Source organism: Hipposideros armiger, unplaced genomic scaffold, assembly GCF_001890085.2.
Source record: "Hipposideros armiger isolate ML-2016 unplaced genomic scaffold, ASM189008v1 scaffold_87, whole genome shotgun sequence".
In the NCBI taxonomy this organism is placed as follows: domain Eukaryota; kingdom Metazoa; phylum Chordata; class Mammalia; order Chiroptera; family Hipposideridae; genus Hipposideros; species Hipposideros armiger.
In genome coordinates, this window is record NW_017731437.1 from 1,489,383 (window position 1) to 1,511,619 (window position 22,237).

Sequence of the window (22,237 nt, forward strand, 5' to 3'; positions counted from 1 at the left end):
CTTTTCTGGGACCTTGAGGTTGGAGGTGCCCTGCCCAGGTCCTGAACGTGTTCCCCGCTCTAGGCCCAAAGGCCAAGCCTGACAAGGTCTTCTGGTCAGTTCTGAAAGATGGGAGCTGCCTGGTGGCAGTTGGAGTGGGAGATGTGGTGGGCTCTCGGCTTCAGGCAATAAAGCGACCCTGGAAGAAGTGGATAAAAGTGTGGGTGTGTGGGGACATCTGGGCTGGTCTGGGGTCATCTCAGTGTCAGGGCCACGCGGGCCCAGCAGCACGGGGCAGGGCTGGCAATCCCTCCCACACCACGTGTAAGAACAGGCACTGCTTATGAGATGGGTGGGCTGGGGATCAGAATTGCTGTGCGGGCGTAGAAGCCAGGCCCTGATGGGGCAGGGGGTGCGTGTGGTGGAAGGACAGGGGTGGGTGCTGGCAAGGAAAGAGCTAAGGGCTGCAGGAGGGGTGTAAGTTGAAGGGGAGAAAGGGAGGCCAGGGCAGTCTCAGGACTGAGAGAGGGACCTGGGGTGGGGCAAGATGGAAGCGCAGAGGCAGTTTGCTGGGGCTTAGGATTCCAGAAGCAAAGCTCACACCAGGTGCCCACAAGGCCCTGGGGGCAGCCCTGGGAATGGGTTGGAGCTAAGGTCATTGGTAGTCAAGGAAATTTGGAGGGGGCATTTTAGATGAGAGTGACTAAGTAAACTTCCAGTAGAACATACAGACACAAAAGTGCACGCGGAGTAGGCAGCCTGATGAATTTTTACCTTCTCCATGTAACCAACATTCAATTTATGTTACATTTCCAGCACCCCAAAGGCCCCTTGGGCAGCCACTCTCCTGATGCTAACACGCGGATTAGAATGGAAGCCTTGGAACCACACGGTACTGCTCGTGTCCTGGCTTCTTTCATGGTGGCGTTGGTGAGAGTCGTCCCTGGCGCTGTGTGTTGCAGCGGTTTGTTCACTCCCATTGCTGGGTGATCTCCCACTTTGTGTATAGTCCGCAGGCCCCTATATGGTGGATGGTCATTTGGGTCGTTTCCAGTTTGGGAACATTCTTGCTCCTTTAGTGTTTGGTGGGTACGTGAAGGAATGGGATTGTGGGTCCCAGGGTGTGTGTGTGTCCAGCTTTAATAAGTGCTGCCCAAGTCTTCCAAAGTGGTGGCCCCACCACCTTGGGGTTAAGTAACTCAGGGAGATGGCTGGCGCGGGGAAACAAGGTGGGGCATGGGAGGGCGTGGCAGGAGGGCGTGAATCTCTAAGGACCTCTTGCTGGTTTGAGTTGGGTTTTGTGACAGATGGACAAGCGATGATGGAAGACGTCATGGAGAGCGGGGAACATGAGGATTTGACTCCTACCTCTGGATTTGGGAATTTCCCCCAAAGTGCTCTGGAAAGAGGTACATTTGGGGAGCCAGAGTTTGGTTCCGTATGTGATGGAGGAGGTAATTTACAAGGGTAGGGCATGGAAGGTTTGGCCAGTCATCATGCCCTTTCAGTGGCTTGCCACTGTCTACACAGCAAGCCTCGCCTGTCCCTCCAACCTCATCAGCTTCACCTGCAGGCCCAGGAGCCAGATTTAGGCATTTCCGTCCTTTGCTTTGGTAGACTCTGACTTGGGGACACTGTGTGATGACCAGCAGGAGAACTGTGAAGATGTGAACGGGCCATTTGGGAAATCACTGGGTCCAGCGACTCGGGCAGGAACAACGTGTCTGAGGGAGGTGGGCCTGGGCTTGCTGTGCCAGCTTCACTGACTTGCTGGGAGGCTCTGAGAGGCTATTTAACCTCTCTGAGCCCTGGTGTTCTTCTGTATAAAATGGGGTGAATACTCAGTGGGCCCAGCTGCCGTGTGGATTAGGAGCCTGTTACCTGGGGCTCAGCACCAAGTAAGAGCTATAAACAGAAGCACTCAGGCTGCCAGAGCTGGAGCACCCTCAGGGGGGCTTGCCCAGCTCCAGGGGACAGAGGGTGAATGCCTGTCCCAATGGCCCCAGAGCAGGGATTAGCCCCATGCGTTTCCCCAAGCCCTGGGGCCTCTGTCAGCCACTCTAATCCCCTTGTCATTCAGCGTGCCACACTGACGTTTGACCCTCAGCCCACAGGGACAGGCAGAGCCCTGCTGGTTTCATCCTGCCTAGTGTAGCGTGGAGGCTGGAGGCGGGCAGGGGGGATTAGACATCTCTGAGAACAGCAGGGCACCCCAGTGTCTCAGACTTCCCTGGTTCCTGCGCCTGTGGACAGCTCCTGGGGTAACTGGCTCTGTGGTGGGAACGTGGGGACCCTTGCCCATAGGCCTGATAAGTGGGGCCCCCTCCCCGGGCTCCCAGCCTTCAGGCATAGGAGTACCGTGCTTGGGGCTTTGAGACGGGGAGAGGAAAGGTGGAGGAACAAGGGTACATTTGGAAGGCATGGGGCTTTTTAAGGGGGGATGGCCTTCCCTGAGAATTGCAAATCTGCAGGATGTCATGGGAGAAACAAGAAATGCCAAAACATGGCCAAGGAGCCGGGGTGGAACGGGGAGCGGGGGGGAGGGTCTTGTATGTCTTCCATGCCGGCTCTTCCCCACACCCCTACGCTCCCCAACCTCCCCACCCCACCGTGCGTGGCATGGTCCGGTCTGAGGCCATCTGGGTAAATGTGGGGCTCCCTGAGAACCCACTTTGATTAAATGTTTTTTTCTCAAGGGCCAAGGACTGAGGCTGCCTGAAAAGTTCCCAGTCACACCCTCCTGGACCCCAAGGACCGGAAAGTCCCCTTCTGAGCAGGTGAGACAAACCCCCACTTGCATTAGACATGATCAGTGGAGGCTTGTGTTCCCTCCTCCCTTGGGCAGCAGTGTTGGGGTACCTCAGGCCCACCCCTCCCAATCTCCTGGGGCTCCGATGCACGGGAGGGCAGTGAGGCTAGAATTGGGAGGTTTGGAGGTCTGCTCCTCGGGTACTTCTGGCTGAGCAGGAAAGGTGGGAAGAGAGCTCCAATGTTTACAGTCCTCAAAACTGCCTCAGGAGCCAAGCACCTGGGGAATATGGCCATCTGCTGTGGGGCTGGCCCCATCCAAGATCCAGGTATAAAAGAGGCGAGACACACCATCACTCAGGCCTGCCCCTCTTGATCAGGACCAGACCCCTGATCCTCACGCCTCTCCAAAAGGTGCTGGGGGCCCCTCCACTGCCCCAGAGGCCAGGGTGCCCAAAGCCGGGGCCGGCGGGTTATGGGCTCGTTTCCGGAGGCCTTCCAGAGGCTGGGCATGGCAGCCCAGCAGGGCCTTCACTCAGTGCGGCCTTTCCAAACTGGGGCACCCAGAGGTGGCGCCGGCAGCTTGGATGTCCACGCAGAGCATTCATTACCTGAGGCCCGTGGCCCTGCACCTGCCACCTGGGATCCCAGAGACCCCAAGCTGCCAGCGGCGCCACACGCTGCCCGCCAGCGAATTTCGCTGCCTTACCCCAGAGGATGCTGCCAGCGTATTTGAGATTGAGCGTGAAGGTGAGCAGCCCCACGCAGGGTCCAGATGCCTCTCTGCCAGTTACCCTGTGGTGAGAAGCCCCTTGCGTCTCCTGTCCTTGTGGGCTGGGACCCTGGGGTATCAGACCATGTGTGTTTCTGTGTACCCATGGGTGTTTAGGAATGTGGGGGGAACAACAGCCCTGAACCCCCTGCTTTCTGGTAGGGGAGGATTGGGTGGTGGGAGACCCACCCCTGTCATCTGAGCAGATGCTTGGTGTGAGCGAGCATCTGGCATGGTGACCAGAATCACCCACTTGTGCCCCCTGCCACAGCCTTCGTCTCTGTCTCTGGCATGTGCCCCCTGCATCTGGATGAGATCCGGAAGTTCCTGACCCTGTGTCCAGAGCTGTCCCTGGGCTGGTTCCAGGAGGGCCGCCTTGTAGCCTTCATCATCGGCTCACTTTGGGACGAGGAGAGACTGACCCGGGTGAGGACAGGGCAGGGGTGAGGAGAGATTAACGCAGGTGAGGGCAGGGTGGGCTGCAATGCCCAGTCCCCAGAAGGCCTCTGGTAGAGAGCCCACTGCCCGCTGGCCCCTGGCTGCTCTCACACAGCCAGACAAGGGAGAGGAGCCAGAGGCTGGGGTATCTTCTTCCAGACCCAGAGAGACGAGCGCAGGCCGTGGGCCCAGCCCTTTGGGGGTCTCGAAAGCCCTCATGAAGGGTCTGCCATGAGGCTGGGGTCTAACTCCCAATTTGGGGCCCTCCTCGGGTGGGAGGGGAGCCCTGATTGTAGGGGGCACTTGGCCCAGGGTGGGGGTGGTGTGGGGTGCAGGTGTCAGCAGAGGTGACTTGGACTCCTGTCTCCTGCTTGCCCCCAGGAGTCACTGACGCTGCACAGGCCCGGGGGCCACACAGCCCACCTGCACGTGTTGGCTGTGCACCGCACCTTCCGACAGCAGGGCAAGGGCTCCTGCCTGCTGTGGCGTTACCTCTACCACCTGGGTGGCCAGCCAGCCGTGCGCCGGGCCGTGCTCATGTGCGAGGACGCTCTGGTGCCCTTCTATGAGAGGTTTGGCTTCCACAGGGTGGGCCCGTGCGTTGTCACCTTGGGCCCGCTGGCCTTCACAGAGCTGCAGTGCTCCCTGCGGGGCCACGCCTCCATGAGCAGGAACAGCTGCTGAGCTGGCCGGCCATGCAGGAGTGGCTCTCAGCCAGCCCCGGAGCCCCAGTTGGTCTACGCTGAGTGTGAAGGGATGATTCCCAAGCAGTGATGGTGAGGGCAGGGTTGAAATAAAGAGAAGGGCTCTTCTCCCAGCTGGAACACAAGCAGTATGTCCTCCAGTCTGTCCCCAAGGGGCCCTCTGGACCTCCCGTACTCCAACCTGTGCCCGAGCTGGGGTTGGCATCTGTGGACAGTGGGAGGTGTCCTGCAGCCCTGCCTCAGCTCCCTTCATTTCAGGAACCAGTGGGGGGCCCTCTGGGCAGGTGGGCATGAACGGCTTAGTACCAGGGCAGTGTCCTAGTCCTCACAGGGACAGCCCAGTGCTCAGGAGCCCTTATTCTCCCCAGGTCCAGGGATGGTCCTTCTTGCCCTCAGCCCCGGAATGGGGGGTAGCTGCGAGCAGGAAAGTGCAGGCGCTGCCTCCCCCAGCCCCAGGCATCCTGGGGGGCTCCTGGGTGTGCGGAAAAAGGGTTGGGGTGAGGCAGTAAGTGGAGTTTTCCAGGGTGGCCCATCCCTTGGCCCAGCGAGCCCCGACTGCCACTATGAGCTGGTGGGGCTGGAGGACCCCGGGGGGTTTAAGGATTTAACTCCACCCCCTCAAGGGAGCCCCTGAGGCCCTCCATGTGACCCAACTTGGTTTCTGGTCCAACCAAATCCCCTAGAAGTCCCATAAGATTTCCAATGTCCCTTTGGGCCAAACCCCTGCCCCCAAGCTCCTCATGGCTGACCCTTCTCCCCACCCCCAAAATAAGATTCCAGCTTCGTCTTCCTGAGGCCTCAGATCAAAAGATACGGTACTTCCCTAAAGGATACCATTTAATACACTTGAAACATCATCCATACAAAGTTAGCGTTACATTTAAAAAGTAGGACCATAATATAAACCAGTAAAAAAACGGGCTTGACTGAGCCTTGGGCAACCTCTGGAAGTGGGTCCTTGGGGTGGCCCAGCCCCCCGTCCCCACTTGGGTGGGAGTGAGGCAGAGGGTGGTGGCGCTGGCCGTCGTCAGAGCCAGTCCCGCGAGGCAGAACACTGGAAAGGGGCGGGGGTACAGCCTCTGCTGCTAAGGACAAGCGGAGGCTCCTGGCTTCAGGGTCTGCGTTTCGTGCTCCTTCTCCCAGACCACGGCCAAAGCCTCTCTCATCACATCTGGTCACCTTATGGGCGGGCTCAGCAGGCTACTGGTGAATGGGCTTGGAGGGCAGACAGGGGGGAAAACCAGGGAGGGGGGACATGGTGAGGCAGGGTGGGAACCTGGTGCGACGCCCAGCCATGTCCCCAGTAACGGCACACTCACAGTAACGGTGGGCGAGGGGGCACCCGCAGAGGCTGGGGTGGGAGATGGCAGCAGCCCGAGGACACTGGGACGAAAGAAACCCACCCTCCGGAAGGTGGGCAGGACAGCAGGGCAGATGGCAGCCCGAGCCCTGAGTGCAGAGAAGCAGCTGCTCTGAGTGCCCCCCAGTCAGGGCCAGGAACACACAGGCCTAAGGACGGGGACCTCAGTCCCCCCAAGGAACCAGCCCTTATGACGGTCTCCGAGGCAGCCTCGCCCGGCGGGGGACGACCTGGGCCTGGGCACCCGTCGGTGGGTCTTTGGAGTGCGGGTGGGGTGCTGTGCAGGCACGGTCCCCGGGTCCTGGGGAGCAGCCTCGCCCGGCCCCTCCGGGCAGCTGGTCAGTGTAGCACCTGGTCCAGCTCGTACTTCTCACAGAAGCGGCTGGTGAAAGGGAAGCAGGTGAGGTGCTCGATCCAGGGCCAGTGGATGGGGTAGACGTAGAGCCAGATGACCAGCGAGGCGAAGAGGCCGGCGAAGACCAGCAGCGACACCAGGATGAGGGCGCGCTTGCGGTACTTGTCGCTGGTGCCGAAGGTGATGTAGGGCAGGAAGGCGAAGGCCAGCAGCAGGCCGCTGAGGAAGCCGAAGATGTGGGCGATGTTGTCGATCCAGGGCAGCAGGCCACACACGAACAGGAAGAGGACGACGGCCGACAGCTTCAGGAAGGCCTTCCAGGGCCGCTCCAGCAGCTGCCAGCTCTGGAAGAGCTCCACGAAGAGGCAGGCGAGGAGGCCGAACTGGGACCCCGCCGGGCCCACCTGGGGGTGGGTGGGGGAATGGAACACATGTCACTTCCAGTTACCAGGTGTGCAGGAAGCCCTGGGCACAGCTGGGCTGGAGCACGGAACCTGGGTCATCCTATTTCAAAGTGCCTCCCAGGGGTGGGGGCCCCAAAGCTGAGGGGATGGGGGAGGGCTGGTGCCACCCATCCTTTTAGCAAAGGTGGAGACCTCCTATGTGCCAGGTGTAATAAAGCAGGACGGATGAGCCTGCTCCTGGCAGGGTGCAGCGGGGAGGGGCCAGGCACTGAACAAAGCAACAGCGTTAGGTTGGACTGATCAAAAAACTGCCATTTCTGTAGGTCAAGAATGGTCCCATACTGGCACTTTCCTATGGCTCAAACTGTACATATGGGACATGGTGGCAGGCAGCGATCATGGTCATGAAGAAAGGAAGCCGAGAAGGGGAACAGAGTGAGGGACAGGGTCCTGGAAGGTCTTTCCGGAGGTACCGTCTGAGCGACTCGGACAGCACTGCTCCCTCGAGCCTGAGATTAAGGGATCGGCCAATAAGCCCCCAGCTTAGCTGTCCATCTGCTTTTGAGCCTGGCATCGAAGGGGCCATGTGTCCCTCTGGCAGACTCCGGCGGGGAGGGGTGGGGAGCAGCAGAGCCAGCCCTCCCTCCCCTCCTGCCCAGTCCCGAGGCCCTACCTCTGCCCGGTACGGGAGGAAGAGGGCACTGGCGAGATTGCCGGTGATGCCACTGAGGATAAAGATGATGGCAATACGGTGCCAGCCGGCCAGCTTCTCCAGGTCCCGCAAGATGGTCATTTGGAAGACCACAGACACAAAGCAGTGCACCACGCTGGAGCGGGGGACACACTGGCATCAGCCTCCCCACGTCTACTCACAGCCTCCAGCCAGGCACTTCAGGAGCAATGGGGTCTGGGGGACTGTGCTGGCGTTCCCTGGGCAGGAGCCCCTCCATCGGGGGTCCAGGTGAGCAGCCACCACAGGGGTCTGGGAGGTGGGCAGCAAGGAGCCTTACCCAGCATGGAGGAACAGAGACAGCCAGAGCCTGTAGAACTGATCTGGGACCTCAGGGTTGAGGAAAGGAAGCAGCCCACACACCTCATCCAAGCAGTGCACCTGGGGGTGAGTGCACAGGAATCAGCACCTGGGACCCACCTGGGTCAGAGGCCCTGATGTGGGGGGCAGAGCCCGATACCCGCTCCAGCAGCTGCCCTGCCCAGCTTCTTATGCCCAGGGCGCCCCCAGGCCTCCTCACCTGGGAGCAGAGTGTTGCCTCTTCGTGGAAATAGCCGTGCATGAACTCGCAGTACTCCCGAGTGGTGATCTCACAGCTGGAGGGCCAGGGAGGTGAGGGGGCATGTCAGGGCACTGAGTACCCCCGCCCACCTCGCCTGGAGCCAGCGCCTGGCCACAGCCAGCATCACTGGTGGGAAGCCCGTGCCCCTCTGCAGACACCCGGGCTCCCCCCTTCATCCTGCTCACACCATAGGTGGCCCCAGAGTGGGCGAGGGAGGACATGAGCCCGGGTGCGGGCAGAGGAGGAGGAGCACAGGAAACGCGGGGCTGGCTCCTGGACGGCTCACCTGCCCTTGGTGCCGATACAGCAGGGGCGGCCCTTGATCTGACAGTCCATGTGCAGGAAGCCCGAGTGGTTACTCTTGGCCTGCTCCGTGCAGATCTGTGGGGGGACACCAACAGGGCTGGGCCCGTGCGGCCCAAGGCGCCCCCTCCCCACCCTTCCCAGACCCCTCTCTGCCCTGCCACTCACTGGCCACTTGGTGATGTCATCAGGCCAGATGTGGGCACCACTGGAGGCCGGCTCCTCGCAGGTTCTGGAGGCAGAGGTCAGAGGGGGCAACATGAGGGCCTGTGACAGCCCGTCACACCTGCCTGCCAATGTCCCTGTGGGGAGCACGACGTGCTACTCAACCCCATAGTCTCAGCCCCATCGGGGTTACCCTGGGACTGTACCTGGGGTCCTGCTGGCACACAGCCCCTGATGTCCGCTTCTGGCCCTGATCGGACTTGTCCATGGGGGGCCCAGTGTCATCCTGCCACTTGACGAAAGTAGCCAAAGTCTCCTGGAGGATGGAGGTGGGCTGATTATGCCAAGTCAGGACCACCCCCATCCAAGTGGTCAGGACACACCCCTGACAGGGGCTCTTCCTGTTCCCCAGGGCTCAGGTCCATCTCCCAGACCCTCACCCCCACCCTCAGGAGACATTCTTAAGACCTGGCTTTCACTTCTCTGGGGTTGGGGTGGTCAGCACCCTTCCTGTGCTGGGGGGTGTGTACAGGAGTGTGTGAGGCCGGGGAGGGCAGACGAAGGAAGAGGGAATGTGGCCACTGCCCTTGAACGGCCCCTCCCCCAGGCCAGGGCAAGTGTACAAGGTGCAGGGGACCAGAGTGTGGCAGGGCTGGCAGGCTCGGGGTGGATGGCGGCCCCTGTCCCCACCGAGCAGTCCTTGCGCTGGGTCTGGATGCAGCCTGAGTGGTCATTCTGGACACAGCAGCCTGAGTCCCGTTCCAAGTCTCGCTCCCGCAGCACCAGCTGCTCGATCTGCAGGTCCTTCCGGATGCAGGGCGAGAACTTGGCTCCCAGGTGAATTAAGTCAATCTGTCAGGGGTGGGAAGGGGGGTGAACTCAGGCCCAGAGCTGAGAGTCTGCCCTGAAGAGATGGGCTACTGGGCAGCTGACCCCCTTCCCGCCCAGCCGGGGGTGACAGGACCCAGGCGCTCCCTGCTGATATGCTGCTCCCACCCCTTCCCCGGGCCCCTCACCGAGCTGGGACCAATCCAGAAGTTCTCCTGCTGGATGTACTTGACGCTCTCGTACACACCTTTGTTCCTGAGCACCTAGTGCAGAGGTGGAAGAAGTGGCTCAGGCACTTCCCGTCCCAGGGTCAGCCCCCAGGAAGGGCCAAGGGGCAAAGCAGAGGGAGCCCAGCACGCCCTCCTGCCCGGGCCAGGTTGTTGCCATAAGTGGGATCTAGTGGCCTGACACTGAAGCCTCTCGGGGGGGCTGGGGTCCCTGGGTGGAGCCCCTCTTCCACAGCCCAACTCACCAGCTGGGTGGTGACGTGCTGGGCAAAGCCCACGGGCGCAACGCCATACGTGCAGATCACCAGCAGTGTGATGATGATGTGGACAAAGGTCAGCCAGTAGGTGAAGTAGGGCCTGGAGCAGAGGCCTCGGTCAGCAGTGCTGACACTCAGCTTTTATCTGCTCCCTACCCCACCCCCTTCGCTTCTACCTCCAACTCAGCCTTCACCACAGTGACTTTTAAAATGCACCTCTATGAGTCTCTCTCCCAGCTTAAAATCCACTCCCCTCGGGATAAAGTCTAATATTGGCCCCCTCCCACTGGCTGCAAGGCCTTGCTGCGCCTGTCCACCTCCCCAGACTCCTCCTCTCCTCTTGCAGTTTGTGGAACACACCCAGTTCCCTGCAGCCCCAGGGCCTTTGCACACGAGGCTTCCTTTGCCAGGGATGCTCCTCCCATCTCTCTTCAGCCAGCTAACTGCTGCTCATCCTGACTGCACCCCTCCTACCACGCTGTTCACGCCCACTCTCTGTCTTCTTCCAGGATACTCGCCATACTTGTGATTACTTGATTTTTTTGTAATTTGGGGTCCAATGTCTATCAGATCACTGCGAATCACCCACTCTGCAAGAATTGTCCCTCCCCACCCCTCTGGCTTCCCCCAAGGTCTTTGGGTGTGATCCCTCCACAGTCCCCTTACTCATGGTGCAGCTTCTAACTGTCCCTCTGACCCACCCCGCCCTCTCGGCTCCATTCTGCTGGAGCTCAGTTGCAGGGCTTGTGTGCTGGCACTCAGTGAACGCTTGTTGATGGACTGCTTGCTGCCTGGGAGCTCAGAAAGCGGGGAGGGTGGAGAAGAGGCAGCAAGCGCCTGGACCCTTCCCAGGTGACACCCCGGCTCAGGGAGTAGAGTGCCGGCGCCTGCCCGCTCACCGGTGGCTGTCAAAGCTCTCCAGCTGCCGCTGCACGGTGCTGCTGATGCTGCGGCGGTAGGTGCGGTTCAGCCAGTTGCCCACCACGCCTAGGCCGTAGTGCCGCTTCTGCCGGTCGAAGGCAAAGTGCTTCACCTTGGAGGCAATGCGCTTGCCACGCTTGGCCACGGGGACTGGGGTGCGGCCATGCTCCTTCCTGCTGGGGATGGTGGCATCTCAGCCTGATGCCCATCCCACACAGCCCAGGAGGGGGCTCAGGAGGGATTTGTGGTCTGGGGAGCCCCCAGCAGGGTCACTGGGCTCTGGGGAGCCCTTTCCCCACTGTGCCACTTCCCTCCACCTGCAGGAGGGGCTGCCCACAACTCACAAAGGGATCTGCACCCTGTCGGGGGAGACCGGCGAGGCTGAGCGTGGGATCCCCCGGAAGTAGCTGGCAGAGAGTGGGGGAGACTCAAACACATCGTCGGTCATGGAACTCATTTCTTCCTAGGGTGGGGGTGGAGTGGGGGACACAGAAAGAGTAGCATGAGGAGTCACTGTCCCCGATACTGTCCCCAGCAGCTCAATTCAAGGACAGGGTGAGGCAGGACAGATAGGCTCCTTGGGAGGGACGTGCCAGGCTCATGTGTGTCGGCCCTGATGGTGATTTTCCCGGCTGGCACCCTATCTCACCCCCAGGTCCTCACTCTACCTGACAGAAAGACGGGGGCTCAGGAGCTCCACAAGGTGGCACACCCCATCCCACCAAGGGGCCTTTGGAGCTCTCAGGGGCTCCTGGCAGAGCATGGTCAAGGACAGGTCAGCTCTCCTAGCTCCCAGGCCACCGGCCACCCTGTCCCCCTGCCCTGAAGGCCCACACCCCATGCTTGCCTTACTAAAAAACGAGGAGTCAAACGTGTCTGCCCCATCGACCGCGTCCTCCTCCTGGAAGCTGGGGTAGGCGAAGCTGCGTTTGACCACCCGGCACCGCTGTCCGGTGGCATCCAGCACCGAGCGCCCCTGTGCACAGGGTAGAGGCGCAGGTATCAAGCTCAGGTCAGGCACTCCCGAAGCCAAAGAAGTCGTCCAGCCCACCCTCCTGGGGACAGCGCCTTGGGAGGCGGGACCCTGCCCCAAGCATGGAGGGCTAGGAACAAGGCACCAGCTTTTCCACATCCCTGAACGCATCATCTCTCTCTCCACGTTTGCTGTTATCTTCTCCCTGGTGACCTCCTGTCCTCTGGCTTGGGCAGCTGACACCTCTCCACTCATCCTACACCCTAACTCCTGAGGCTCAGGCTATCTATCTCCCCCAGTCCTGGCTTCTTGGTATGACACACCAGTCCCCTGCCCACCTTTTTGACCCCATCTCTTTCCATTCCTCTTCCCACTAAAACCATCCCTCACTAAAACCACATGGAACCACCTGCTGCTCCCCAAAGTGCCACACCCCTTCCTAACGCCAGGCCTTTGCATAGGCTGTTCCCTCTGCTGAGAATGCTGTTCCCTTCCTTTCCTAGTAAACTTCTCCTTATTTTTCTGAGCTCAGCTCAAGTGTGTTCCCTGACATCAGCCCCTCTCCTGGGTGAGATGGGGCGGCACCTCCTCTGGGTGGGCTCTATACTCATCACACTGAGTGGTGCCATCTGCCCTTACCTGGGCTGGGAGCGCTTCCAAGGCAGTGACGCCGGCTCATTTCACTCTGCAGCCCCATGCCCAGCACATACGATGGGCTCAGTAAACACGGGCAATGAGTGCTCACTGCATGTTTCAGTGTCTGCTTTCCCAGCTTATGTGTCATAAAGAAGCCAGTTTTCCAGACTAGAGGGGCTCAGGAGGGAATTGGGGCTAGGACGCAGGCCTGGCTGCGGGGCCCCCTCTCTGTCCAGGGATACCAGGCATCCACCGCCCTGGCACGGAAGGAGGCACCTGGGTGAGCTCTTGGGAGCTGCTTCGGGGAGGGAGGCTGGGCAGAGGCGGGCAGGCACCTCACCTTGAGGAGGGCAGCAGCAGCTTGAAAGCTCATATGGGCCACGGACATCCTCTTGCGGCGAGGCAGGTGGGAGTAGCCAGAGCGAACGCTAGTGAAGGAGGTGAGGGACAGGACCCCCGGGGTCAATGGTGGGTGAGGGGCATGGGGCCGATCCACCTCGTCCGGGTGGCGGAATGCCCGGCCTCGGGCCAGTGGATCCACAATCTGAAAGGGAGGGAAGTGGTGAGCACAGCGGACTGGGCCCCTGGGCGAAGTCGCCCATCACCCCTCGACCCCCGATGGAGCCCACCTTGGGCATCTTGCATGGTTTTGGAGACTCGGTGCCCTGGAAGGAAGGCACCTCCTGGCTGGGGAGCTCCAGATCCCTCTGGCACGAGGCCTTGAGTCGGCCATAGCGCACGCTGCAGTGGTGCAGGCTCCTGCGCTGCCAGTGCTGCCGCTTCATCTCCCAGTCGCCGCTGACCCCGAACCACTGGGCGGTGCCCCTGCGGGAGCAGAGAAGGTGGATGTGTGCACAAGCACGGTGGTGCAGCTACGATGAGGATGACGGGGCACACATACGTGCAGGGGGTGACGCGAGGCGGCAGGGCGCGTGTGTGCACAGGGGACCTGATGTGAAAGTTGACGGTGCATGTTTGCACGTGGGGGTGACGCGAGGCGGCAGGGCACGTGTGTGGCAGGGGTAGGTCAGCTTGCCCTGAGTCCCTGGTTTGGTACCCAACTGCCAGATGAGCACAGGTGAGACAAAGTCCAGAGTATGAAAAGCTGGGCTGGGAAGGCCTCCGGGAGCCACTGTGAGGGGCGGTGAGCCATTCCCACATCCCTGAGCCCTGCAGAACCCACTGTGACTTCCTACAAGGCACATGTCCCCCTGGGCCTCAGTTTCCCCACCGGTAACATGGAGTTAAGAGTCTCACGTTTACCCCTGCAGGGAGATGCCTGCTCACTAATGCCTGCCTACGCCTTCTAGGACGGGGACACAGGGACCTGGCCCAGCAAACGTCCAGATGCCATCCGCAGGGCTGCTGGGCGGTGGCCTGGAGGGGCAGGCGGGGTGCTCACTTGCGGATGCTCTGAGACAGGGAGGCCTGGCGGTGGAAGCCAGGGCGCTTCTCCGAGCTGCCCTCCTGCCATCGTCCCCGTGGCTCCTGGAGGCTGACGCTCTTCAAGTAGGCTGGATTCCTGGGCCTCTGTGGGGAGGCGGGTGAGAGGACAGAGTGTGGGCGTGTGCGCGCACGTGCACAGCGACTTCACAGCGACGCCACAGCACCCAGATCCTGGGCTGTCTTCTTTGGCTCCCAGTGTGACAACCCTGAGAGGACAAACGTCAACCCCAGTTTACACCCCCCCACACACACACACACCAGCAGCTCGCATTCTTAAATGTAAAATTGCCGTTTTCTAACGTTTTTCAGCAAATCCTGGCATGCATTTCCCTAACTCCTTATTCAGTGCTCCCTCGTCACGCCATGGCGTTCTTGGCCTGTTTCTGTATGTTCCAAAGAGCCCTTGGGGTGAGCGGGCGGCACGGACACAGCTCCCCTTTATGTCCCAGGCTGCGCGGAAGCCCACGCTATTTCGAGCCCGTTTTCAATGAGCTCTTTATGGACCAATGGCTCAGCTTGTTGATTCATTTCCATTCTCTCGGAGGAGCCAAGATGCTGTTGGGTCAGGCTGCTGATGGCGACGACGCATGTGCCCCTTCACCCCCAAGTCCCACACAGCCCACGCCCCTCAGAAGGGCCTGGGCGAGGGGATGGAAACAGCCGGTTCCTGGGGTGGGTGGGGGAGGGAGAACAGACAAGCCGTTCTCCAGGACAATTTTCTAAATATTTCTCCTGGACCACCATGAGATGGAGCTCATGGGCTCAGGGCCTGCTCCCTGTGATGTTTGGGGCCAGGAAAGAGGGGGGTACAGGCCTTACTGTCAGGGGCTATAGGGGCAGCAGTGGCCTCCTACAGGAAGTGGACTGCATGAAGGGTGTCATGTGGGCACATGTGTCACCCGTGGCAGGACAGCGAGCCCCCAGGCCGTCCATGTACCTGTGGCAGCATGCTGGTCTGCTCCTCAGGGGCTGGGATCTCGGGTGGCGGGATGGTGATGGACAGGTTGGGGGGCTTCCGGCTCTGCAGGCGGCTGCTGGACATAGAGGAGACGCTCTCGCCATTCTTGTCAGCGGAGGCCATGGCAGGCAGGGGGCAGGGTGGCTGGAATGGAGAAGGGGAGTAGGGGCACAGGTGCGCTGAGATTCGGCAGAACAGGAGGGGACATGGGGACCCAGGTGCCAGGGCCACGCAGCCCAGACTGAGAACAATCGGCCCAAACTTGATTCTCACCAGACACCAACTGAATCTGACTGAGGAGAGTACTGCAAGAATGTCTATTTCTGTCCCCCTTCATTTGCATTCCAGACCAGGAGGATCTGAAAAGTCCCCAGCTCTCCAAACTTGTCCCATTTCTGGTCTGTGCTCAGGCAAGGACCACACACAGAAGGGAGCTGGAGGGCAAAGGGTGTGGAGTTGTAGAGATTCTGGCTACCAGAGGCCAGAGCCCTGCCTGTCCCTGGGGCAGGGCTCAGGGGAGGACAAAGAGGAGGCTGGGGAGTAATGGGGTACACCAGGCCACTAACAAGGGCCCCCCATCATGCTCAGAGCAGTCCCTGGGCTGGGAGAAAGGAAGTGGCAGCTCAGCCTGACTCTCAGATAGACTTGACAGCCATCTGACCCTGTCCCCCTATGGCTGCTGGGTTCCCTTTTTCAAAGGTAACTGAAACTGCCAGCTGTCTGATATGTTTTTCTTTTCATAGAGGAAAAATATTCTACCTTAATAATAAAAATGATATATCTCCTTGCAAAATAAAAAATAAGACGCAGAAGACTATGAAGCAGACAGTGGACTCAGGGCCTGCCTGTCACCCACCTTCCAGGGCGGGGCTGTGCACCTATCCTCCCAGAGGCGCCTCTGCACCTGGGACAGGACACACTCATGCCTCTCCTTCTACAGCAGGCACATTTCCCCATCAGACAGGTCTACCTTCTCTTTCCTGACAACGGCAAGGGTTCCACTGGGTGGAACGTACCAAGATTTACTGAATTCGAGATCGGTGGCTATTTAGGATGTTTCCAGTATTTTAGACTGGTGTCCGGTGTTACCGAACACTCTTGCCTATACTGCGTGTGCCTGTCCAAGTACTATCACAATACAAAGTTCTAGAAGTGGAATTGCTGGGTTGACGAGTAAGGGTGTCTTGAATTTCAGCGGACCTTGCCAAGTGGCCCTGCCAAGAGGAGGTGGCAATTTACTCCCATCTGGGTAAATTTACCTTGCGCTCCAATCTCCGCATCCCCCTTGATCACACCAGAATTAGCACCCTCTGCCTTTTATATTTTCTTCATTTCATCACTCGCTCTGCCCTGTGACCTTTTTCTTGCTAAAATCCTTAGCTCTTTCTCCATCCCACTTCCCAAAGCTCCTGGGGCAGGTTTGGTTTCTCCTCTCCTCGTACAAGGCTAGAAACTCAACACCCATCTTCCGACATGGGTGACAACCCTGGGTGTGCACAGACCAGGGAAAGGGTCACACGGGAGCCCCCAGCCAAGGGCACGTGGGGCCCGGTGTGGGATGGCAGGGCAACGCAGCAGCCACACGTGTTCCAAATCTGTCCGTCTCTTTCTCTCTACCTGCCCCACCAGAGCCACCATCTTCTCTCACTGTGATCCTGTAGGACCACAGCACCCCGCTGACGCCTCTCCCTGTTGCCGTTCAAGCCCCCACCCCCATGACCATTCTCCACACAGTAGCAAGAATCAGTTTTTAAAAGCATGAATCACACCATGTCACTCCCTGCTTAACACTGTCCCAGGATTCCCTGTTGTCACTTAAAATAAAGGCCAGACTTCTCACTGGGGCCTCTGAGCCCTGCGTGGCTTTGCCTCCTGCTTGCCCACTCCCAACCACCCGGCCCCTGTGGCCACCGTGGGCCTCTCACTATCTCGCACCTGCCAAGCTCTGCGGGGCCAGTGCTGGGGGGTTGTGGTCAAAAGTACAGACTGGAGCTGGGCGGCCTGGCCTGACTGGCACACAGGCCTGCACTTGACCACGGAGCACCCAGGTACTCACCTACGACTGGGGGAGTAACTTCCTCCCTCCTGAGAATACAATGAGTGAATGAATGCATGACACACACGCAGGCAGTATGTCCACAGAGAAACTTGTTCCAGAATGTTCACAGCAACGTGTTCACCAGAGCCAAAAGGTGGAAACAACCCAAATGCCCATCAACAGACAAGTGGACAGACAAAACGTGCTATAGCCACACGCTGAAATATTGCCCAGACACAACCAGGAGTGACACATGCTGAAACATGGATGAACCTCAAGGACAATGTGCCCAGGGACAGGAGCCAGGCCCCAAGGCTGCTCACTATAGGAGTCCATTCATTGAAAGTCGGGAATAGGCAAATCTATGGACAGGAAGATGAGTCGGCCCAGGGCTGGGGGAGAGAGACTGGGGGAGGCGACAGCTGAAGGGCACGGGTTTCATTCTGAGGTGACGAAAATGTTCTAACAGTGACTGTGGTGATGGTTACACATACCTGTGAATATACTAAAAACCACTGAATTGTGCGCTTTAAAGGGATGAATTTCCTATGAATATGAAATTAAATGTGAATGATATCTCAATAAAGCTGTTTAAAGAACATCTCAAGGAGGTACTCCAAAAATGCTGGGCCTCTGCCCATGCTGGCCCACCATCCCCAGATCAGGTCATCACACAGCAGAGGAGGCAGCGCCTTCTCATCGTTCTGGTCCCAGCGTGAGCACCACCTCCTCTGAGGAGCCCTCCCTGACTGCCTGAAGCAGCCGCCTTATATTCACCGCTGCACCTCCACTGCCAGAAGAGTGCTGGCCCACGGACGGCAACATTACATATTTGTTAAAAAACAAAGAAACTGCGAAGGAGCCAGTGCCTTGGGTCTAGCCTTTCTGGCTACCCAGCTTCCTACCTTCAGCGTTTGGGCTCAGCTCACAGCTTCCTGAGTCTGTTGCAGAGATCTTTAGAGCATGTTCTAGTCCTTTTCTCACTGTACGGATGCTCAGGGGTCACACGAGCTCTGGAGAGGCCGATGCATAGAGACAGACAGGCAGCTCCAGGTCCAGCAGGGGGGCTCCCTTGGTGCTCACAGCCTGTAAGCCTGTGAGAAAGGAGAGGGGGTACGTCAGGACCAGTCTTAATACCTCCCCACCTCAGACTCCTCATGTACAAGGTGCGGATAACCCCACCAGCCTCGCGGATGAGGGATTAAAGGACGTACGTTCTCCTCCTTCCCCACTGGCGTAAGGGTCCCTTGTGGTGGGGAGCTGGGCTGTCAGAGTCCCAGGCAGCCAGGGGCTCTAGCCTCAGGGTGTTTACCAAAAACAAACAAACAAACCTAAAAATTCCTACTCCGGACTGTGAACCCAAAATCAAGATGGCCCTTTTTGTTTCTTTGTTTGAACATAACTTTACTAGAAACATTTAACTTTAAAAAATCCCAGGAATTGTTGGCCATCTTCTGATTAAGATTTCAATTCTTGTAGAATTAGCCAGATTATTTAAGGCAATTTCAAATGATTTGGAAGTGTTGTGTTGCTGTTGTCTTGGTTCCTTAATTTATTACGTACGGTGAAATCCACCCAACACACAAAAAAAGCATTTGGAAGTGAACAACTTGGTGGCATTCCTCTTTGTTTCTGAGAAGTCCTGCTATACATACTCTGTGGGTTTAGCAGGGCACACAGCAGGCCCTCCCTGAGCAGAACCTCAAGGGCTGTCGGGGGAAGGGCAGGGGTGTGGCAGGCCTTGTTGGCCCTTCACAGGCATTATCCCACTTTGTCCTCAACACCGCCTTGGAGGCAGACATTATAATGGCTTCCATTTTGTGGGTGGGGAATGGCAGCTCAGAGGAGCTAAGTAACTTGCCCAAGCTCACACAGCTCGGAAGGGGAGCAGCTGGGACTCAAGTCGCTCTGGCTCCAGAGCCTGAAGTCTACTTGCTCTGGCTCCATAGGGCAGAGCCCCTTTTACACACTGGGTCAGCGCCTTTGGATGCTGACATCCTCCAACTACAGGTGAGAGGAACTTTGGGTGTAGAGGGGACTCCAGAGAGGGATCCGAGGCAGAGCTGGGTGCTCCGGACGCTGCCCACTTCTTTAAGGCTTGACCAACAGACTTGGGCATCCTTCCTTCTATCCCCAAGTGCTGGGAGTCCTGAGTCCATGTCCCCAGGTAGACCTGCCGTGGACGATCACGGGCAGATGAGTCTCGGACGATCATGGGCAGATGATCACAGGCAGGCTGGCTCCTCAGAGTCCTGGGGGCCACGTGATGATGCCACTCTGAGCCCGCTCTAGGGACAGCTCCAAGACAACAGTCTCATGTGGGGCCCCTGCAAGGACAGTTCCCTGGCCTGTGCTCCACTGGGACCAGGGTTCAAAGAGAGGGCATTGGGTGGGCACTGCCTTGGGAAACCGGCACCAAGGAGGGAGGCAGGTAGGCTGCAGAGGAAGGCTGGGCTGCCAGGCCCAAGCTCTGGTAAGGTCACCAAGCAGATAGGATCCTTCTGGCACTCAGAGCTGATCAGACCTTCCTGGAATCAGCACCCCATGCCCTTCAGAACCTGCCCTCACATGCCCCCAGACACAACACGCCCCCTGCAGCTTCCCAAGCTCCCATCTCCTCATATCTGAGGCCCTGCACCTGGCATGCCAGGCTCCACCTCACCTGCCTGGAGGAGGTGACATTTTTACCTTCTTTAAACCACCTACTAGTTGCTTTATGAAAGGTAAAAATGTCACCTCCTCCAGAAAGCCTGCCCTGCCACCACCAGACAGAATCAACCACTTTCTCACCTTCAGAGATCTGCCTACATGTAAGTGTCCCCACGACACAGGGTGGGACACACTGTTGCCACCATTCATCAATGGCCCATCTGCCTGCGGCTGCCCACAGCTGGATGGAAGGCAGGTGAGGGGGAGGGCACATGATGGCTGCAGATGGCCAGTCCACATCCACCCTGGATAGAAAATGTCGTCCCCAGTCCTGCTGCCAGCTCAGGGAGTGGCACCTTCTGGAAGGTTCCATTAAGTGCTGCCTGCCCCACTCCAGCTCTGTGACCACTGCAGGGCTGAGGACGCTGACCCAGGATGAGTCCCCCGTCCTGTTCCTCTTTCCCCAGCACAGCCCAGACTTCCCAGCCAGCCGCTCTCCTACCCCAAGGCCATGCCTCCCCTGGCTGCTTCCCCTGGCCGGAGACCCCTGTGCTGCTGATATCTGTGCTGATGTGACAGGGAAATAAGGCAGACACAACCGCAGGCTGATGGACGGCCCAAGGGAAATCCTGGGGGGTCCCAAAGAGAACTGGCCTGGCCCTAGAGAGCAGAGGGTAGGGACAGGGGCGCATTTTCTGGGGAGGAGCGTGGTGCCCAGGAAGAGCCACTTTAACTATCTTCCTAGGGCAGTGGCCGAGGCCTGGCCTGTGAGCAGCCCCCTCCCCAACCTCAGTTTCCTTCTCTGTTAAGCGAGGGAGCTGGACAAAGTGAGGCCCAGCTTTGACACTCAGGAGGCCAACCCATTTGGTATAAAAACAGCATGTTCCCCCAGCCCCTCTCCACCATGGAAGGGAGAGTCTGCTCCCGAGACCATGTGCCCCCAGCCTGTGCAGACTCGGTGGGTGGGTGCACCCGAAGCCTAGCCCTTTCCTTAGGGCTCAGGGAGTGAGGGTTTGGCTGGGGGTTGGGCGGCTGGCAGTGCAGGGGTGGTCATACCCATTCTGGGTGGCTGCGTAACCCAAGTTCAAGGCATAGAGGAGCTCATGCGACAGAAACCAGGCAGAAAAAGTGCTGGAGCTCCAGGAGTGCCCCGCCCAACACTTATCTCCTGCGCCCCAGAAGTGCTTGCTCACTGCAGGAAATTATGACATCCTGGGACCAGGCTTCCTCCTGGCCCACAGGCACACCCGCTGCTTCTAAGACCCCTGGCCTGCCACAGCGCCCAGGCCATGGGGGCTGAGGGTGGGGTCCAGCATGGGGCGGGGGTAGGGCCAATCCACAGAAAAAGTGAAGTGCAGCATTCACACCACCCAGAGGCACCGCACCCACCCGGTAGCCTAAGCCAGCTAGCAGCAGCCGGGACCAGGCACATGTGACAGAACTGCAGACTCAGAGCCCACTTGCTGATGCGGCAGGAGAATCCAGTTTCCCCACATAGGGTGGGGCTGGGTGCTAAACCCAGGCTGACACACAGCCAGCGTATGCAAGGCGTCCCCCAGGGAGGTCCCCGACAGCACTACTGTGCTGTCCCAACAGGGTGCTGGAGGGGCTCACCGGCTGCCCAGCCTGACTCCAGGTGCAGTTCCACCTTTATCAGTCCGGCTCCAGTTCCCTCCTTCTCTCTCTCTTCACCTGCCTGCCACCGACACACACTAGCAGGTTTCGGAAGGCTCCCTGGCCTCCCGAAAGGTGGATGGGTTCACCATAACCCCCAGGCTCCGAGAACTGTGGGAGCAGGGAGAGGGCAGCAGCTGGAGCCCCAGATGGAAGCAGGCAGGCAACTGACCCGAGGGCTCAGACTGCCTGAGGCCAGAAATGGGGACAGAGGGGAGGGCGGGGCCCTTGGACAGGGGTTAGCAGTCCCGCCAGAAAGGAAAAAGGAAGACCACTATTAATCACTAGATAGGACAAGGAAGTATAGGGGACCTCTCAGGGGGAGGGCTCAGGTCCCTTAACTGAGGAAGTAAAGAAGTTACTTCCAGATGGCACAGGCTCCCAGCTGCTGTGGGCCAGTGGGCAGTCTGGAGGGCAGGGAGGTGGCCTGGGGCTGCTGTGAACCTGTCTGTCCCCCCTGCTGACTCACAGGATGACGGGGGAGGGCCGCAGCAAAGGGCAAGGAAGTGGCCTCTCTCCCTGCTTCCCTGACACAGAAACTGAAACTTCATTTCCCTACCCACAGCCCTTCTGGGAACCTGTCATTTTTAGAAAGCTGTGAAGAGGAAGCTAGCCTTCACCCGCTGTGCAATCTCCAGCAAAACCCGTTTCCACTGACCTCAGAGTGTGGCTCCCCTCCACCCTCCACCCCCCAAGACCCGGAAGGAGCAGCTTATGTAAAGGCTGTCATCTAACCTGGTCTCCCTACATGGGTCCCCAAGCTGCCTGCACAGCCAGTGACTCACCCCAGCACACCTTCGGACACTGGCAGGAGGGAGTGAGGACAGAAGCACAAGGCAGGGGAGAGCAAAGGCTGGCTGAGGGTCTGGGGACAGGGTTTGGGAAGAAAAATGGAGACACAAAGGGAAGACAGCAAACTGTCCCAGTTGGAGGATGCAACTCAATCATCAGAGTTAGAGAGGAAAGGGAGGCAAGAGACGGTCTCCAGAAGCCAAACAGAAGCTCTGGTCTCCCTCCCTCCTAGAAAGCGCCCACTTCCCCCTCACACACTCCCACCCACCCACCACTGGCACAGGTGCTTCAGCCCAGCTGCTCAGCCGAAAGAAAAAC

The 22,237-nt window shown here is 59.0% G+C and overlaps 2 protein-coding genes across 10 annotated transcripts in view; one reads left to right on the forward strand and one right to left on the reverse strand.

The window, feature by feature from the left end:
- Nucleotides 1–2,115: 2,115 nt before the first annotated feature.
- AANAT (aralkylamine N-acetyltransferase) lies at nucleotides 2,116–4,621 on the forward strand. Its single transcript, XM_019644240.1, has 5 exons — nucleotides 2,116–2,240; nucleotides 2,676–2,756; nucleotides 3,295–3,477; nucleotides 3,771–3,925; nucleotides 4,319–4,621. Exons 3-5 carry the CDS (start codon nucleotides 3,315–3,317, stop codon nucleotides 4,619–4,621), a joined length of 621 nt encoding a protein of 206 aa, XP_019499785.1. The 5' UTR covers nucleotides 2,116–2,240; nucleotides 2,676–2,756; nucleotides 3,295–3,314.
- An 849-nt stretch (nucleotides 4,622–5,470) lies between these two features.
- RHBDF2 (rhomboid 5 homolog 2) overlaps nucleotides 5,471–22,237 on the reverse strand; it is a 24,164-nt gene continuing 7,397 nt past the window's right edge. For 6 of the 9 annotated variants that reach the window (XM_019644210.1, XM_019644205.1, XM_019644206.1 and 3 more), the window contains 18 exons: nucleotides 17,710–17,898; nucleotides 14,746–14,910; nucleotides 13,765–13,892; nucleotides 12,992–13,187; nucleotides 12,703–12,906; nucleotides 11,601–11,729; nucleotides 11,098–11,216; nucleotides 10,732–10,929; nucleotides 9,821–9,932; nucleotides 9,537–9,611; nucleotides 9,211–9,372; nucleotides 8,727–8,836; nucleotides 8,524–8,587; nucleotides 8,339–8,433; nucleotides 8,011–8,086; nucleotides 7,771–7,871; nucleotides 7,434–7,587; nucleotides 5,471–6,760 (listed from right to left, as the gene is read on the reverse strand). In XM_019644210.1, the coding sequence (XP_019499755.1) occupies nucleotides 6,341–6,760; nucleotides 7,434–7,587; nucleotides 7,771–7,871; nucleotides 8,011–8,086; nucleotides 8,339–8,433; nucleotides 8,524–8,587; nucleotides 8,727–8,836; nucleotides 9,211–9,372; nucleotides 9,537–9,611; nucleotides 9,821–9,932; nucleotides 10,732–10,929; nucleotides 11,098–11,216; nucleotides 11,601–11,729; nucleotides 12,703–12,906; nucleotides 12,992–13,187; nucleotides 13,765–13,892; nucleotides 14,746–14,889 (2,487 nt within the window). In that variant the 5' untranslated portion in view covers nucleotides 14,890–14,910; nucleotides 17,710–17,898 and the 3' untranslated portion in view covers nucleotides 5,471–6,340. Of the gene's footprint in view, nucleotides 6,761–7,433; nucleotides 7,588–7,770; nucleotides 7,872–8,010; nucleotides 8,087–8,338; nucleotides 8,434–8,523; nucleotides 8,588–8,726; nucleotides 8,837–9,210; nucleotides 9,373–9,536; nucleotides 9,612–9,820; nucleotides 9,933–10,731; nucleotides 10,930–11,097; nucleotides 11,217–11,600; nucleotides 11,730–12,702; nucleotides 12,907–12,991; nucleotides 13,188–13,764; nucleotides 13,893–14,745; nucleotides 14,911–17,709; nucleotides 17,899–20,509; nucleotides 20,557–21,067; nucleotides 21,261–22,237 lie in introns of those variants that run through there. The other 3 variants (XM_019644207.1, XM_019644208.1, XM_019644211.1) reach the window with 3 other exon arrangements.